Source organism: Centroberyx affinis, unplaced genomic scaffold (assembly GCF_046629955.1).
Source record: "Centroberyx affinis isolate AG114_WGS23_722 - 3 ecotype Tasmania unplaced genomic scaffold, CSIRO-AGI_Caff_v1 ptg002606l_1, whole genome shotgun sequence".
NCBI classification, from domain to species: Eukaryota; Metazoa; Chordata; class Actinopteri; order Beryciformes; family Berycidae; genus Centroberyx; species Centroberyx affinis.
The window spans coordinates 63,914-83,955 of record NW_027280805.1 but is presented as its reverse complement, the minus strand read 5'-3'; the positions used below and the strand labels follow the sequence as shown (position 1 = coordinate 83,955).

At 39.6% G+C, this 20,042-nt stretch overlaps 1 protein-coding gene across 1 annotated transcript; it reads left to right on the top strand.

The window, feature by feature from the left end:
• Nucleotides 1-3,287: 3,287 nt before the first annotated feature.
• On the top strand, nt 3,288-19,784 carry LOC139657003 (stromelysin-3-like). Its single transcript, XM_071534690.1, is given in 10 exon segments — nt 3,288-3,395; nt 7,820-7,822; nt 10,825-11,105; nt 14,778-14,877; nt 14,879-14,922; nt 16,557-16,690; nt 17,577-17,791; nt 18,462-18,666; nt 19,212-19,472; nt 19,657-19,784. Coding segments are annotated over 10 exon segments (1,479 nt in total).
• The last annotated feature ends 258 nt before the right edge of the window (nt 19,785-20,042 follow it).

The following is a 20,042-nucleotide window of genomic DNA, read 5'->3' as shown; positions in this document are numbered from 1 at the left end:
TTACTGTAAATCTGAGCTGGACAAAACAGAGTCCTTCACCTCTGTTTATAAACCATCCTCTCAGGAAAACCGGCAGCTGATGTGTTTGAAAGAGGAATCCTAATGGAGCTGCATGAACTCATCAGCACACCTCTCTCCTTGACAAGAGATGTTATCCAAACCAGGACAGTCTGAGGTAAAGAAGACCAGTTCCACCAGATGTCCTGATGCAGAGGATGCCAGGTCTCTTTTGTTTACCATCTATCTATCTATGGAACTGGAGGCCTTAAGAACTGTGGAGACATTTGTGGGTAATCTGAGGAGCACTGGCAAACCAACTTTATCTTCAAAAATAAAACCCCACCTACTGCACTTGAGCTTATTCATAATTTGCCTCAGTGGTGGAAGAAGTACTGAGATCTTTTATTTAAGTAAAAGTAACAATACAATAATGTAAAGATACTCCATTACAAGTAAAAGTCCTGCATTCAAAATCTTACTTAAGTAAAAGTACATAAGTATTGGCAGCAAAATGTACTTAGAGTATCAAAGTAAACATACTCATTATGCAAACTCTCCCCATTTAGAGAGTTATATTTTTCATATATTATTGGAATATTAATACTGATTTATTGACATACATGTACATGTAAGCGGCATTTTAAAGTTGTCAACATGAAGCTAATCTTAACAATTTAGCTATACTTTTGGGTAGTCTAATCTATAACAATGCTATTTTATAGTTATTTTATAAAGATGATCAAATGTTTTAAATATAAAATATTGATCTGAAAAGTAACTAGTAACTATAGCTGTGAAATAAATGTAATGGAGTAAAAAGTACAATATTTCCCTCTAAAATGTAGTGGAGTATAAGTACAAAGTAGCATAAAATGGAAATACTCAAGTAAAGTACAAGTACCTCAAAATTGTACTTAGGTACTGTACTTGAGTAAATGTACTTAGTTACTTTTCACCACTGAGTACTATAACTACTGAACATGTGCCCTTCCAAAACCAACCCTAAGCCCACCTATCCAGTTAGATTTTCCAGTAATCTAACAACATCAACCTGTTACTCTATTGTAACTCATAACTTAACACATTTCTACAACCCTACAGTCCTTCAAGTGTCCTTTATCACTAGGTCTGGATGCTGTTAACCATTAAAGGGCCATACTCCAACACCTGAATCAGGCAATGGGCAACATCTCCAAGAGAAGAAAACAAGTCTCTTACCTTGTTTTTTTTGTGCCGTGGCTAGACATTTGCCTCATTACCTCCCTCAGTTGAAGAATACGTCCAGGGCCGTAGGCATCCGGATCACGGGACCAAGAACTGTTTGGGACAATTAAAGTATTTATCACAACAACATGTTGTGGTTTGATAAAAGAGACACACTTGAAGAGTCTAAGAATGATTTATTCAGTGATCTGCAGAGGAGAGAAGTCTTCGTCAGACAAGAGCATCCGCCGAAGAGGGAGGTAGTCTCAACAGACAGAAGGTGTGTGGTGTGTATAAGATGATGCCTGCAAGCTTAGGACAGGAATTGCATTATCTCAAAGACTGGTACATTGTGACAGTTGTTATTCACAGTGTCAGACATAACCCGTCTCAGTGTTGTCTTGGTCCAAGCTGAGACAGCCACCTCCGGTCCTTTCTCAAGAAAAAGGAATGCTGCTTTTTATACACACATACTGTTCCCATGGATTTAACATTTTATAGCTCTATGTGCTTGGCTCTCTCTATGATCCTGTTCAGAAGTATTATGGGCTAGTTACAGGAGACATAATATAGTTACAGTTTTTCCTCAGTGCTGTAATGTAATGTCAGTAGACATAGCAAGAACCAAATCAATAGCTTTTTGATGATACCTAATGACTTTACTACTTTTTTGCAAGTTTTTCCAAGCCTGACTCTTATCTACCAAGATTCCAAGGAAACAGATTCAATGAAATACAGTATTTTTTATTTTTATTTGTAAATAACAAAGTTTGACTTTTTAATATCCAATGATAATTTATTGAGTTGAAACAATCTTGAGATACTAACCATCGTATTAGCAACGAACAGTATGGAAAGAAAAGATTTAGACACTGAAGCATGGTCATTGATATGAATGAGGAATAAGGGGTCCTATGATAGAACCTTGTGGCACACCACATGTCATGCTGGCTTTGTTGGAGACCCAGGTATTTGCTCTGACATTTTACTCCCTCGCCATTTACTGTAACTGGCATGTCCATGGAAACCATAGTGTTTTAGTTTAGATTATAAGATATCATGATTGCCTGTATCAGAAGCTTTCGATAAGTCTAAAAAATGCAGTGCAAACTAAAATGCAAAACTAAAATGTTACCCTGCTTTTCAATTTTGAAAAGCAGGGTAATTGGATCCTGGCTGGTAATTGGTGAAGTATGTTACAAGGGTCTCCGGGTATGAAAAAAGTATGATTTTCACTATTTTGCCATCTTTAGGAACAACACCAGTTTCCATGGACTTGGACTCTCTTTCAACAGGAAGGAACTGATTTCATAATGACCTGCTGAAGGATTTTTTTTTAAGTTCTCATGTTCTTCTTAAGTTAATGTGCATTACTTCATCAGGACATAGTCGATCAAAAAGACTTATATTATTTCTTTGAATAATGTAATAGATAGATAGATAGATAGATAGATAGATAGATAGATAGATAGATCCCACCATTCACTTCCATACTGTATTTGTAAGTTTATCATTTACTTAGGAAAACACAGCAACCTTTTGAAGTAGAAACCGATTAGGAAACCTGTAGTGATGCTGAATGGGTATCATCTTTAAAATGATATGTTAAAACTCATTTGCTTTTATGTAATGATATTTGAGCAATTGTTTTTTTTATGATTTAGCCTACTTTTGTTTCTTTCCTTGTCCTTATGTTTTCTTTGCATTGTGTTTACTCAGTTGAAAGTTGAAAGCACTTTGTAATTGTTTTTTAAAAGTGTTATAAGGAATATATAAAGGAAGATCAATAGGCTATTCTATTCCATTCTATTCTATTCTCAGGTAAATATAGCAACCTGATAATTCCCATAAGTTGCGTTGCTCTGCCGAAGACTAAAAGGGGTTAAATCACGTGTGTAGCTGAGCACTTCTGTTAGGGAGCTCATCTAAAAAGTGACATTTGAGGAGAACAAAGAAAAGCGGCGGTATAAAAATCTCCTCCCGCGACTAATTTCCACCATTCACCGCCTTCCCGACCGGCAGCGAGCCTCTTCCTCGGTGTATCTGCTTTGCATGTACAGTATTATCTACCTGTGTGTGGAAAGATGATGCGGATTGTAGTGTTTTGCAGCAGCATCTTCCCTTTGCACCTTTTGCTCTGCGTTCATTCTCTGCCGGTACACGACAGGAGGACCGTCAGCAGGTACAAGCAGGTGAGTAACACACAGCGAACTTCAGCAATGTCGCGCGAGGGCTGTTTTTACCGGAGGAAACGTGGGAAACGTTACTCGGGGAAGAAGTGGGCACAAGTGGCAGAGCCCACATGCTCGTTTATGAGGCTACGAGGGATGTTGTGTGTGTGAGTGTGTGAGTATGAGAGAGAGAGAGAGAGAAATAGAGAGAGAATTAGATACAACTTGAACGTGAATGATAACTAACCTACTTCACAGTGTTTTCAGTGAGGCTTGCTAACAGTTATTTCAAAATAACGTTTCTGAAACCCTGCAGTAAACTCGCGTGCTCAATATTTACAGTTTTTGCAGGACATTTTACAAATGTATCTGGCTGATGTTTGATGTTTTCGAAGATTTGCTGAAAGATATTAAGTTTCTCACCGAAAGGCTTGTAGTTTGACGTAGAAATAGGGCCTTAAGTATCATTACCTTGCTTTGTCCATTGTTGTCATTTCAACCTGCTAACATAACTGACAGATTAAGTCTTTACTTCCCTTGGGAAAATGGCTCATTTAGTTTTTCATTAAAATTAAATTAAAATTGTAATTCCCTTTAAGTAAGAGGCAGCAATGACAGTGGGTGGACATGCTTGAACTGTACACAGGTATAGTTTTTTTTTTTTTTTTAAGTGTTTTTAGGGGTCTTTTATTACAGATTTAGACAAATGAAACATACATTTTCTTACGATAATAGAGAAAAAACATTATGTGATTTATGTCATTGTATTTCCAAAGGGGAGACCATTCCTCTCAAACCTTCGGGAGCGTAATGGGAGCCAAGTGTAGTGCTGTCAATTTGTTCCATGCTGTTGACAAAGTGAGAGAGAGAGTAAGATTATGCAGGCAGAGGCAAGTCATCTGGCATCTGGTGGAGGATAACAAACCCGCTTGCTTGCTGACTCAGGGGAAAAAGGGAAAGCACCAGATAGGTACTTAGAGAGAGAGAGAGACATCCAGGCAAGACAGCAACCCCTGAGACTTTTGTTTGTACATCATACTGTGTGTGTACATAACCATGACTTCTGCCAAAAAAGGAAGACGCTGCAAAAGTATCAGCCTTGAAAAGTTTATTCAAGTTATTGATATTTAGGCTAATTGAAGTGCTTATTTTCTAACAGCTGAGTTTATGCAGAAATGAAATTTAGAGTTGTTTCAGAGAGACTGATCCTCGCAACATGCAGTCAAGCCCTGACAATATGTTTTGAGTGGGCATAAAACCACACCATAATAAGCTCATTAATTCAGCACAAGCTAATGCCTGTGTCTCTGATAGGCATTTCTTGTCTAACAGTGAAGGATTAATGTTTCCCTCTTCCACAGTTTGTTCTAGATACTTTTGTGTGGTGACTTTGGTTGGTCTCCCAAGTGCATTTTATGTCAAAGACGGTTAGAAATCTCTGAAAACGAAGTTAAATTTGAAATCTGTGATTAGAGAGCTTAGAGTTTAGTAAGAGGTATTTACAGTGACGGATCAGTCTCTCATCTCCCCACATGCTAATCCTCTTCACCCTCCAAACATTCTCTCCACTTGCCGTAATCAGCCGGTTTGTGTGCATAACACTGAATGCTTGCTGACATCTCAGACTCTTTGTGGTTAAATATTTACCCTTGAGGGATTTCTTCCACTGTGCACAATATTTATCTCAAGTGTGGACTACTTTTTTTTCTGCCAGAGGATGTCTGTTGGTGTGGGAATAGAGCTTATCACATTTATAGCGCGCTGTTTTGGGGAGTCAAATGAGAAAAAATGACAGCTCTCTCCTATTTAATAAATGGCACTGGATGCAAGACACAAGGATATGCAATGAAAACATAAATTAGTCATTTAAGATTCTGTACCCCCTTTTGCCTTTTTATCGTTTAGTCTTTCGTATCGCGAGTCACAAAGTAAGTCGTTCTCAATAATGTAGCATCAGCATCCTCGAACCCTTTCATGACACACACACACACACACTGTTATGGTGCAGACACCCTGATGTCATGGGTGAGGAGGGAATTTCCAGACATCTGCTCACTGTGTGTAATACAACTTTGTGGTAAGTTTTAAGGATACGTTTGTGTGTGTGTGTGTGTGTGTGTGCGCGTGCGTGTGCGCGTGCTCGTTCGTGCGTGCATATTTCTGCAGGCATGTGCAAGTTCATGTGTACACATTCATACATGTACGCTTTGTGTTTCCGCGTTTGAACGACCCCAACAAAGACTCCCCAGTGTAACAGATGCCACCTGTAAGATAAAGCAACAATGCTGGGCTCTGTAGGCCGGCTCGTCTTTATCAGCTTATTAGGGGCGAAGCTGGGACATGTCAGTGTGGGTGAGACGCAGCAACCACTATGTCCTGTGGTGACATGTTAGCTTTTTCCCAGTTTTCCCCCACCATATCAAAGACTTTGTTTCATTGTCATTTGACCTTGTTGAATCTGTAAGTGTACGCTGTTTAAATGAAACCCTACTCCTTTGCCACACGCTTGCCTTAGTTCTGTCACTCACCTTCACTTAGCTGCTGAGTTCACCTAAGGGTGCCATCACACCTATAGTTCATTTTCTTGGGTCTGTCAGAAAAGATGCATTGTTGCAATTTGCATTTAGTTCATTTATTAGTTGTCAACAAAGGTCACATGGACAGATTCATTCATTGGACAGGTTTAGTGACCTGTCATACTTTTTGGCGCGGGGGAAAATTCAAAGCAAAGTGTATTCCGGTGACTGACATTAGCAAATTACGCTGCACTTAACTGTACTCGTAGGCTTTATTCATCTTCTCTGGTGGGCTTACCAGCTATAGAGCTCAGAAAGAAATAGTTGGATATGAGCATCAGTCGAGACGTGATACCCTGTGGTTGGCCCGCGTTGCGTTCGGTCGCGGTGCGGTCGTTTGGTGCCACCCGAGATCGCGCGGCATCGTTCTCACCTGCCCAAACGAACCGAACCGAAGGAGTAAACGCTCTAGGGTTCCGATGAATTGAACCTATTGAATAGCCTATCCTCTTTGCATAATGAATTGAAAAGATTTGAAACGTGAACAGTTTTGAAAGCCGTACAGCTTCCAAAACAAACTGTAGACATCATGATTGTCTTCAGAGAAATGGTCTCCTGACTTCTACTACAATGATACTATGGTTTATGGAAAGTCTGAATTTATGAAAACATCTCTTATATTACAAATGTAGGCCCTTTAGCATGCTTACAGCTGCATGACTATTTTGAACTTGGTGACTGGTTGTTGTCTTTGACTATGCACACATTATAAAAAAGCTTTGAATCCCTTTTAACCCCCTTTACACCTGGTATTACCATGTGTAAGATTTTATCCAGCAGATCTTAACTGCATTAAAATCCAGGTGTGCTGGTCTGATCACCCAAACCACATCACCCAAACCAGATGGCTGTATTTGAATGCATTTGGCCACCTTGATAAAAAAAAAAAATTGCCAGATTTTTTTACTTGTCCCTTGCTTTGGGATAAATAAATATAAAAAAATAACCAATCCGGATTTGCAATAGTACAACAGATGTACTCAGGTGGTTAATAGCTTACTTAACAGCACTGAAATGTGATTGTTGTCTGTGGTTGGTTTTCTCTAGTTGGCAAAAACAAAGTTTGAAGTAAAAAAAAAGATCTGCATGAAATGGTTCCTCCTCCCTAAAACCTACGAGGGTCTGATTGTAACGCAATTAATAATTTTGCATTTGCTGAGAGAAAGGTACCAGACCAGCGATGCATATTTGCATTTTGCAAGGGAAAGAACAAACCGAGGGCTTCAGTGTGTTGCTCAAGGACACTCTGATGGGACAAATTGGCTGTTGTGGGGATTGAACCTGAGACTTGCGACCCATCGAGTACCCATCTTTAAGCACTAAGCCACTCTGCCATGCCCTAGACAGGATAATGAACTGCTGGATTTGGCCCAGATGGCACACCTGAGTTCATTCCACAGAGCCTACCACATCGTTTTTGTCTCAGGCCCTGCTTGGTTTTTGAGTCTCAAAACTCTGAGTCAAACCCCAGTTAGTTAGAGAGCTTTTATTATTTTATTCTTCTATTCTATGTTTGCTTTTCACCCAGGAAGAACAATTAAAGTCTGAGCTATTATTACTTCTTTTCATTACACTCATACATCAGAAGGCAATCTCTCACCAAAGCAGTGCTAACAAGGCATGAATCTTCAGTGAAGTGCCGTTTGCAGTGTTCATCTTTCAAATCTGCTGTGTGTTGATTCAATGTTAAGAGGCACTGATCTCTCTCTGTGTGATAGGGACTGCAGTGCTTTTTGTTTTAAGCCTCACAGAGCAGATGGTTTGGCTTAGCTGATGGGAGGAGTGGGTGTAGGGACTTTTCTAGAGTAGGGCCATATTTCAAATATATGTAGTCAAATTTGACAAGCATGTGACCCGAGGCAGACACAGCAGGTGGTCTAATCTCAGACAAAAACATTAGATATGTTTTTGCATCTGTGTAAATAGGAATCAGAATGACACAAGGTTAACAATTTCAATGTTTTGACAGATAAAATGAATATCATTCAAATCTCCAAAATGGATTAAACTGATAATGAAATAATTTTCTTAATTTACTTTCGACCCTCTTTTGTTGATTTTGATTACAGTATTTGAAACTCAGCCAGATGCCATGGTTCATTATATGTCAGTTACAGAGGCAGAGATCATTAAGGTTTTATTATAAAACATATCAGTCAAATCTGCAAAACTATGGATTGTTTTTTTACAGGCTATTGCCATAAATTTGTTGGCTCTGGTGTTGGCATAACATTTTTAGTTTAAACCTATTATTCACTATAATATATACTATGATATTACTGTAATATTGACTGTTTCTTGTTAACCTCAGGAAGAATACCATGTTAATAACTAATCCCATTATCCCAATAAAACAATCTGCAGTATCAACTAGCGAATCACTTAAAAACAAGTGAGCACCAGCCCCATGACGACCTCACAAGGCATAACAGCACATTTTATCATCCCACAACCCTCTTCCACACACACTCTCAACATTGATCTATACTCATCTACACTGCACCTGAACTGCCCTGACATTGCACCTACACTTATTTACACTTTCTCACCCAATAATTTCCACCCTCATCCTCAATCTCAGCAACAATAGGACAGTGGTCCGGCTGATCCTGCTGGCTTGAAATGGCCCACTCAGCAATTCTGAACCTGAATTGTACCAACAATCATAGGCTAATGGGACAGCTGACCCTTCTGGCTTGAAACAGTCCACTCAGCAGTTCAGAAACCAAACTGTATCAGCAAGCAGCTGACTTAACTTTATGAGGATGGAGCGTGACTAACCACCGTATCTCCATATGTGATACATAAACTGCTAACTTAGTCATCGAATGGGTTTCCATACTTTGAACTGCAGCTGGTATCAGACTCTCTCTGGAGGGCCTGGGAGTTGCTGGCTTATGTTGAATCACTTTCCCCAATTCCTATCTTCCTGTAGTTGTCCTGACACATGCCTACTGATTGATTCTTTATAATCCTGACTGTATGTGTCTATGGCAGTCAAAATCAAGAACCGTTCTGAATTTCCTCAAATAATTTAGTTTAATTTGGTAAAGACACATGAAACAAGGTAAAAAAAAATAATATTTTATCTTCCAGCTATGAGTTTGTGGTCTTTAAAAAGTACATTGCAAGACCAAAAATGACAAAACCCAACTTGAAGACAGACAGGGGGAAAAGCAAAATAAATCCATACTAAAAAATAAAAGCGTTTGTGGATTTCCAATGCAGAACAAGTAGTCTTATGCTGAACATGAAAACTGTTTGGACCCAGTCTGTATAACTGGAAGGGATTTTGTCTGCAGAGTGGGGGGTTACCTAGCGAAAATACACAAGGGCAGTAAGGGATTTGACACCCCATAATGCTCTCAATCCATTCATCTAAGGGGAGCCAAACTTCTGTGTACAAGCTGCATAGTACAAGCACCAGTGTTTCCTGCTCTGAATGTGTTCATGCTCTTTGAGACATTTATGGTAAAATGGTGTAAACTGGGTGTAAAATATGTAGTAATTGAGAGGAGGAGACTTTCGATTGCAGTTACAGAAAGCCTATCTAACTGCAGTTGTGGTTACAAATAGAAATTAATCTATGAAAAGTACACTATAACTAGCTGCATACATCAAATCTGAATGTGTTGTCTGACTATAAAGCTTTGACTTTGAAGTACTTAGTTTTGGCAACTTGCAACTACAGACATGAAGGCAGGCGGTATAACACAATGTAATCTAATGGGAAATTAATGTCGGAGATGACAATCAAAAATGCCATCTTTTTCTTTCAAGATGAATCTTTTATGGAAACAATTAATCTCTATACGAGACAACAGCTGTTAAATCCCCATTCATAGTTTTTATTACAATTTACAATTTACAATTTCACATTTGGCAGACGCTTTTATCCAAAGCGACTTACACATGAGATTTGCATACAACACAAGCAAGTTTCTAGATAGGAGAGAACAACGAGAGTAAGTGCTATAGAACTAAGTTCTGGTCCAACAGGACAAAGGTGCTACGAGACAGTGCAACAAGCTAAGTTCTGGAGACATACACAAATACTGACATGCAGTATATTAGTTACTGGCTTTTGTGTTGACTTCTATCAATCACATTTTTTTTTTTCATTGCAACCACATTGCTCAAGTTGTTCACAATGGCCAAACTTTCTATGACTTGTTCTTGACTACTAACGACTCCAGAAAGGACAAACCTGGATTTGAACCCACAACCTTCCACAGGAAAGGCTGATGCTTTACCTACTGAGCCAAAGGCCTTATTATTATTTCCTTTTTTTTTATCAGTGCAATTCAATAAGTTTCCATGTTCTTGATACCTGTAAGTATCAAGACGGATTTGTTTACAAAGACTATTTTGTCTTAAACTACTTTTGCTTTCTTTTTTTTACCATTAATGGCTTTAATGGCTTTTAAAAAAAACGAAAAAAAAAAAAAAAACTTCTCTACAAGCTACAGCATTAAAAGTTCCCTCAGGCTCACAGTGGAAGCATTTTTAAAAAGTACATAAAAAGACAGTAATAATTCACCCTCTCAATCCAGTGCCAGCTTTCACTTTTTCAGCAAGTCTGGAAACTAGGTTACCTTTAATTTAAGTGTTATTATAGAGAATAACATAATATCTAAAATGGTGGGTTGGGTTAGTATGGGGTGGGGTGGATTCAGAGCCCCTTATTAAAATATCAATCCTAATTAGCACAGTCATTTCCTCCAGATTCTGCTGATAAGGAAACAAACTATTGTAATACCGAGGAGATTATGTAGTTGCAGAAGCTCAGTTCCTTGACTTCCTATGGTGGCGTTGTTTCAGGCGGGCACTTGTTTTTCGTATTAAGACTTAAATGGATGTGCCTGTGTTTGCAGGGATGGCCTCAGAGGAACCATCACCTCGGTCTGAAGAAGAGGGGAAAACTTGAACAGGACACACTTAACGAAGAGTACCATGTGACGTCTCTAGCGCCCCCCGGAAATGACACCGAGTTCTGGAAGCGTCCCCGCTGCGGTGTCCCGGACTATCCCGCCTCCAAGCAGATGGGCCTCTCGTACTACAACATGAAGAAGGAGGGACGCCTCAGCGGGCAACAGCGCAGGAAACGGTTTGCGCTCTTTGGAGGGCGTTGGGAAAATACTGACCTCACTTACAAGTAAGAAGCCTCTTTCATCGGCCTTGGTGCAGTTAATAAGAACACTGGTTTATTCAGTTATTCAGTTGTTAACCACTGTTTTTGTCATTTTAAGTATAAATGCAGAGCAGACAGGAACTCTTTCTTCTTCACAGTGAACAGAAGGGTAATGTGTCGATCTCGCTCCTGATGATCCCCAACACAAATGCTTTGAATCCCACCGAGAACTTAATTAGGATATGCGACCCAGGTAAAATGGATTTGTTCCTTTCCTTCTCTTAGTGATCAAGTTAAACTGAGAGAACTTGATATGGCTAAATAATGAAGCAGCTAAATTTGGTTTATTTAGTCAGTAGAGCAGTCTGAAATTCAAGATGCCAATACAAAAGATCATTATTCAGTTTAGATTAAGATTATTTTAGATTAGAAGATGAATTGCCTTTGACTGAAGTGTTGGCCTCAGCCTCTTGAGGTCATCTGCACCCCCTCCAGTATTTTGACTGTCACGCCTTCTCTTCCAATTACAGTTGAAAGACAGCCCCTTACCGGTTAATACAAGGCTATAGTTCCCCTCTGTAATTTGGCATCAGGGTGTCATGACCTCTGGAAAAACAAATCCATTATATCTGAGACCACTTCAGCATGTTAGAGCAAAAGTAAACAATTCACTGGCTTTCGTCTGATATAGACCTCAGCAGGACGAGGCTGGGATAGGAATGGAGTGGAGAGGCCGAGCTAATGGCCTCTTACAGGGAAATGTGTTTACTTTTAGCTTCTCACACATTGGCACTCCAACTAGGGACAAAACAACATAAAACATTGCTTGTAGATTTCATTTGTCAAAGCAGTGCATGTAGAGTTGCCATAAGGGCTCCTTATAATCTTGTAATTGCTGTAAAAATGTTGTGTTCCTTAATAAATCAATATAGAACACAGTTATTTAAAGTTTCTTCAGCAGAAACAACATAAATGAAATCAAACTGAGTAAAAGAGAAAGAGATGGGAAACTGTCAGGCTCACTGTCTCACCTCACTCTGTGTACACTGCGTATATGTGTGTGTGTGTGTGTGTGTGTGTATGTGTATGTGTGTTGTGTTCACGAGTGTGCATCTGGCATTGACTGTTGCTACATTACAAAGATTCCTGTGCCGTGTTTAGAAACTAGACAAAACTAATTGATAAGATGAGAAACAGAGTAAGATTGGGGGTGTTTGGAGACTCCAATGGGTGGGGAGTTTTTGTTCCAAAACAGTGCGGGCCGGAAATTGAGTTTTGAAAGACAGAAATCTCAGTACCAGGCCAAGTAATAACGTATTGTACATATGTACTAATGCAGTAGTTGTAATCTGTTGAAAAACAAAAAACAAATCAACTACAGCTGGTCCAAAATTCAGCTGCTAGACAAAGACTAGAAAGAAAGCAGATATAAACCCAGTTTTAAAATCACTTCCCTGGTTGCCTGTTACTTTCAGAAAATATTTTAAGATCTCCCCATTTATGGAACACCCTACCAGAGGATCTGAGGGCAGCAGTATCTGTAGATGGCTATAAAGGCTATAAAAAATGCACCTTTTTAACACATTTTCATAGCCTTTTAAATTTGTACTATTTTGTTCTATCCTCATCCGTTTGTCTCATTGTTTGATTACTTATTGTGTTCCTTTGCATAGTATTATTTAATTTTTTTACTGTGTTATTGTGCTTAATCTGGGTAACGCTACAGGCTCAAGGGGGGTCCTGGTGGCTCGGTGGTCTGGGGCATGCACCATGTGGATGCAATGTCCTTCCCCTTCTCTCTCCCCCTCGCCCTTCCTGTCTCTCTCTTCTTCAACCTGCCTAATAAAAGGCGAAAATGCCCAAAAAAAAGTTATCTGGTGAAGGTGACTGTGAGAGACATCACAGCTTCAGGACATAGTTCTCTGGTTTCTTTTAAACCCCCACAATCAGCCACTATACGCAAACAATACATGTCAGATTATGGACTAGAAAATGTTTGCAGAATAAAAAATCTGCACATTAGAGATTACACTCACTTCTCCCCACACCACAAATCATACTTCCACATAGATTCCTTTTCAATAAACAATTCCATAGTACATAAAGTCATTCAATCAGCCATTCGCCCCATTGCCACTTTGGATCATGCCCCAACAAGCATCACCGCTCAGATGGCGCTTCAACAATACACTGCTGAAGGATAAAGATTTCATAAACTACTTCAAACAAGAATGGTCCTTCATAGTAGAATTCAATGACACACCAGAAACATCAGCCAGTAATTGATGGGAAACAACCAAAGCAGGAGAAAAATAATATCTTTCACCTCTTGGAAAAAGAAAAAAAAAAAACCCAGCAAGAATTTTTGTAGAATGAGATAGAGATTAGACAACTGACACAACCCGCTCAGAAACCAACCACAGAAACATATTCAATGTCAGACACAAACTGAACACCATAAACCAGAAAACACTTAGTATAACGCAATCTAATATGACAACAGTACTTTGAATTTGAAAAATCAGGATGCTTAAATAAAACAAAGAAAATTCACTTGTTACTGCAATTGAGAGCACTCCTGGAAATACAACCCAAGATCCCCTAGAAATAAACCAATTGTTCAGGTCATTCTGTACGAAACTGTTCACACCAGAACACAATGAAGAAGACAAACAGGTTTCATAAAGGGAAACACTCCTCATGAAACACCTGTAGGCTGTCCAATTTGATGCAAATGGAAAAAAAAATTCAGAATTAAATAATTCCATTCCATCAGCCAACATAACTCTAGATACAGAAAAAGCATTTGAGAGGGTCAGCTGGTCTTTCCTCCTCTCCATTCTGCAACAATTTGGCGTCAGGCCATATGTCCCCATATGGAGATCTTAAAACTCACCAACAGTGTCAATTACAGTATGACTAATGGTCACACATCAAAACCTTTCCAGCTAAAACGGGGCACAAGACAAGGATGTCCGTTATCTCCACTGCTATTTGCCCTTTTCATCAAGGCACTTGCAACTTCTATTCGTCAAGATAACATCATAGGCTTTAAAACCACGGTCAATGAACACAAATTCAGTCTCTGTGACCAATGTTGATGCTCAACTATCAGGTGACAAAAAGTAGATGTGACAATAAAGTGTCACTATTTGCTGCATCTCGACTATGGTAACCCTAACCCCAATCCCAACCATAACCCTGATGTCAATGATCGTCAGTGATTATTTTCGGCACTCCGGCAGCCTTGTCCCTACAACCGAATCACAGCTGTGCTGATATACAGTATAACAGCACTCCGTCTCATGTGATATTACTTATATATACTCTGTGACATTTTGGTAATTTTAATGATATTTTAGGCTATAAATGTTGGATGAATTTATACTGCTTTCTGGTAACTGCCATATTTTTTACCCAGCTTTTTATTGTGGAATGGCTTTTATGTAGGCATACACACAACACTCCCCAGCTCTTTATTGGAAGTTTTGCAGTAGTTATGGAAAGTCATGGGAAAATCATGAAACTTTATACCAGGACCACTATGGGCACTCTAAAAAGAGGATTATGGGATACAAAGATGGAGGTTCACATGGGTGGTCTCTAATCTAATACATGGTTTTGTGTCTGTGTGTGCGTGTGCGTGCGTGTGTGTGTGTGTGTGTGTGCGTGTGTGTGTGCGTGTGTCTCCAATAGGATCATACGTTTCCCCTGGCAGATGAGTAAGGACAAAGTGCGTCGTGTCTTGCAGGAGGCATTAAGTGTCTGGAGTGAAGTGACTCCTCTCAGGTTCAGGGGAGGTCACCACTGGGAAAGCTGACATCATTATTGACTTCAGCAGGTATGACAAGTCACTAACAGACAACACACTACACGACTCAAGTCTTGAATCTGAATGGAGACCGGCAAAAACCCATACCTTTTTAAACTGACCCAAGTAGCCTAAATGTAAAAAAAGCTGTATCCATACCAAGCTCTAGAGTAGATTACCAACCTGAATTGAATGTTGCAGCACAGGACTTGTTTTGCAGGAGCTTCAAAGTGTGCCTCCAGCCACATTTTTTTTCAACTGAGATTCGTCATTTTGGCATGTGAACTGTACTTCCATGCCATAAAAACACTCTTTTTTTCACAGCATGCACCCACATAACAGACAAATGAAAATGTCTAGTTCTTCTGCCAAGGCCTATTTCTTTGCTTACCTTCATAATTGCTTTTAATTGCCTTGCCATGAACCACAATTCAGTGCACAATACAGACAATGGAATTGTGGTCTTACAGATACTGAGTTGAATTACTGTAAATGATTGCAATCTGTTTTATTTAGCTTGCAAAAGGTTGGGCCCTGACCAGGATAAGATCCTGGTGCCTGCCTAAGCTTTGGCATACTTTTGTGTTTTACTGAAACTTTTTGATTATTTAAAGGGGAGGGTAATGTGGCCGGTATGAGTACTCACATAGATCATATGAGTATCGACTTTTCTGTTCTTGTTAATGTAAGACAAATGTCAGCAACTATCAAAATAAAGGACAGTGTTTCTTCCCTGATGGCCGTAATCCTTTCCAGGATAGAAATGCACCCATTCACAGAGCACAAGTATTCATTGAATTGAAGGAAAATATTAACCATAGGTATTGCTGTACCAGTCGCCAAAATCCAGTTTAACATTTTTGTAGATCAGAAGCAGCAACTATAAGACCAGTGTTGTGTGTCAATGCACCAAATAAGGGAATATATATAGGAAAAATTACATGTCACTCCAGAAGAGTTTCAAATAGGTTTCAAATCTATGCCAAGCACATGGAAGTTGCTCTGAAAGCTCTTGGTGGCCCAACACCCAATAAAGACACTATAGTGGTGTTTATTTTGTTTGTTGCATATAGTTGTCTGCAACTGTTACAAAAGGTTTACCACAATCATTTTTGAGTGATGACAAGCTGAAGTTTTATAGAATTAACAAGCTTGACAGTTATCATTAGTACTAGAAAATTACTGTAAGACATACTTTTAACCAGTAAAATAATTATAATGCATGGTGGTTGGTCTGAATATGAGATTAGCAGGACTGAGTGGTCCTTTTTGTATTAACCTGCTCAATACCTCTGTCCCTTAGGATCATGGGCTGTTTCTTATGTTGCCGGGTCTTGTAGCCAGCTACCTATCCCTGTTGTTCTTCGGTTTTTGCAATACTTTGGTTTGCTGAGAGGGAAAAATGATGTGTCGGTGGGTGTTCGTGCTGAATCAAACTATCAGGCAGCTGATCTTATCTCATTTGTTTACAGTAATTATACCAGGCTATAAAAATTGATTTGATATGAGATATAGATATGAAAATCCTACTGTAGCTTTAATTTAGGACCAATAGTGACACATCCCTTATAGTAATGTCATCGGCATAGCCTCTTTCAATGGCATAATGGTAATTTTTTAGGGCTCATATTTGTTTGTCTAATATCAAAGTACTGTTTGTGTAGGTACTGGCATGGGGACAACTTACCATTTGACGGACCTGGAGGGATCCTTGCCCATGCCTTTTTCCCCCGAACACACAGAGAAGGGGAAATCCACTTTGACTATGATGAGCACTGGACAGTGGGCAACAATGTGGGTGAGTACATTTGATATGTTTTAAGATAAGGATAGGGCCTCCATCATGTTGAACAGCATGTGTATTACAGTTTTTCCTGACATGACTTTGTAGCTAATTATCACGTTTAATGGGGCCTATCTTCTTTTTTTCCATTACTGCGCACTGTGGCGTTGGGAAGTCATACGATACATCTGTTGTTCAACATGATGTATTATATTATTCAAGGCAGCAGTTTGTCTCTGAGTTGTTTTTAATGTATTTTTGAAAACAATGGGAGTCTGTGACTTCTGAGAGGTCGGACAAACCTTAAGTAAACAGACAGTAGGAGCTTCTGACTGAGGCAAATACATTGGTGGGTTTAGACTTTTCATGGGCAATAATGGTGATAGGAAAAAAGTAAACCTACACCAGTGTTATTCTTTAAAATGCTCTATAGCATTATCAATACCAAATGTAATCTTTTATTTATCCTATGATCAGAAATCTAAATACTAATTGTTTCTCTGTCTGGTTCATGCTCATGTTCCAATGTAAAACACATGCTTTCTCTTTTCTTTGTCATCATACATATTTGTGAGTTGTTAATGCAACATGTCATGTTACATGCTGTTTGTAAAAATGTGCAGTGTGTATATGTCTGTTTTGCAATAAAAAAAACCAGACAAAACAACATTCATTTTAGCTCACTCATGCATTATTAATGCATATGTTGAATAAGTCCAACGCAGGTAGCACCTGCCTTACAGTTATGCCTTAGTGCCTTAGTTAGCAATGCATCTGCTACAAAGTGATACAGCGGCAACAGATTGCCTTATTTGAAATGAATAAACTTTCATCGGAGAGTAGTACATTCAACACATAGTGTCAGTGTCATCGTCCCTTTATCCATTGCTGTCCCATTCAGGCACAGATCTCTTACAAGTGGCAGCTCATGAGTTTGGCCATGTCCTGGGCCTCCAGCACTCCCTGGTGCCTGGTGCTGTGATGTCGCCTTTCTACACTTTCTCCTACCCGCTGGAGTTGAGCGACGATGACAAGAGGGGCATCCAGTACCTATACGGCCCCCGCCAGGAAGCACCGCCCGAGATCACAGAGACCAATGAGATTGACATTGGAGTGGTGAGAGGAGAATCCTGGGATGGGGCCTTCAAGCTAAAATGCTTTCAGAGACTTCACCAGTCCAGTTAGTCCACAGAGACGTACATTTCTCTGGTGTGTGTGTCATGATAACGACCATATAAATGTAATTATTTAGTTCATAATCAGGGGCTAATGTGTAAGGTACATGTTCGGACTGATGGGAATTGGTATCAAAAGGCATATTTTAAGCTGTGGTTTAGGATATCTGTCTTCTTGTCCCCCACGCAATGAAATGGGAGGGCCGCTATGATTAAATGCACTGACTGGCATAATGGGGGCTTCATGTATGGAATACTGAAAGTGCCACAATGATAAATAAATGGCCAAAACAGGTTGATTGACAGTTTCTGCTTGTAAGGAAAAGCAGATATAAATAGGGAAATATATATGCAAATCAATTTATATATATTTCCCAATTGTTTTTTTTTATTCCTATTTATATTTCCACATTTATTTATTTATTCTTTTATTCATTTATTTATCATTGTGGCACTTCAGTGTTCCATACTCAAGGGGTGTCTGCGTCATTTGTGGGGGACGACATTTTTACTGTTGCCTTGTTTATTGTTATTGTGCCTCGTTTTGGGAAAGCCGGGCTGCATTTGCCCCATCAACACTGACATCGGTCTTTCTCTACCTTATGCCACAGCCAGATGCCTGCAGAACAAACTTTGACGCTGTGTCCATGATCAGGGGGGAGCTGTTCTTCTTTAAGTCTCGATACGTTTGGCGTATCCGTGACGGGCAGCTACAAGCCGGGTACCCAGCCATGGCTTCGCGCCACTGGAGAGGCATTCCTGACAACATCGATGCTGCTTATGAAGACAAGTCTGGCAACATCTGGTTCTTCCAAGGTTGGTCTTACTGGAAAAGCAATTAAACAATCTTCATATTTTCGTTTTTTGGGTTGCAATTCCCTAAGAACACTGACAATAATATTATACAGTGAATCTCATTTGCTACAGTGCAGACATGGTATAATAAAATGCTAATGCTAAAATGTTTCCCCTGCTTTACAAATTTAGGAGAATTTTTTGTGGCAAGATAAAGTTGGTAACATCAGCAACAGGAAGCATTGATGAGTATGCAGAATCTAGGTAACTGATGTAGACCATGTCCATCCACAAGAATATGTCGTCTTTATGTTTGTCCATGAAGCCAAGGGTGAGATAATATATATTGTGGAATGTCATGATTGATTTTGTCAAAGAGCTTTCGATAAGTCTGGAAATATCTCAAGAAGGTTGTCCTCTCATCACACAACATTAACATGATCAGAGAGCTGAATTACCATAAATTGTATGCATTCCTGTAAATGTAGAGTTTAAGTGTCCAAGGTCCAAATGAATGAGGTCCTGCTTGTTTTTTATCATGTTTTTATTGTGTGACTTCCTGACAGGTGGCAGTTACTGGGTGTTTGATGCTGAAAGGAAAATCACAGGACCAGATTCAGTGCAGCGGCTGGGTCTGCCTGTGACGGATATCCAAGCAGCTCTAAAGTGGGAAGACGACCAAGTCCAGAAAATCTACCTCTTAAAGTCAGGCGCTTACTGGCGCTTCAGTCCACAGGAGAATCGTGTCGAAGCCGCCCATCCTCACAGCATGCAGGACTGGGGGGGTGTGCCCAGCAATATCGACGCAGCCTTTCGAGACAGATATGGTGAGGATCAGGATCAGGAAAAGCTACATTTTAACTTCCACATCTTCACTACCTGCTCATCCAGCGTAATATGCAGATGCTTAAAAAACATCCAGATCTGCTGCCTCTATCTTGGTGATTGTTGAATTAGATTGTTTTAAACGTAAACCCCAAAGTTGATTGTTGCTCTCTTCCCTTCTGACAGGCTATGCCCATTTCCTGAGTGGGATGCACTACTGGAAGTTTGACCCTGTGGAGATGAAAGTGCTAGGAGGCTACCCCCGCAATATTGGCGCAGATTTTTTTGGCTGTGCTGCCTCTCTGTATCAATAAGGTCATACACATACATCTCCAAAGACTAAACAGGAGTGGATTTGTCTGAAGTCACATTGATTGGAAATATACTTAAGGTTGATTTACTTCAAATCCACATATGCATTCAATAGTGCCGGGATACTCGTTGCCTGCTGCAACCAAAGAATTTCATAATAACTGATTTGCATTCAAACATACTTTACATGTAATAGGTTATTATTTCTAGATTGTGTGTGTTGAGCACTGGCTGCAAATTTGCAGGATAACAGTCAATCA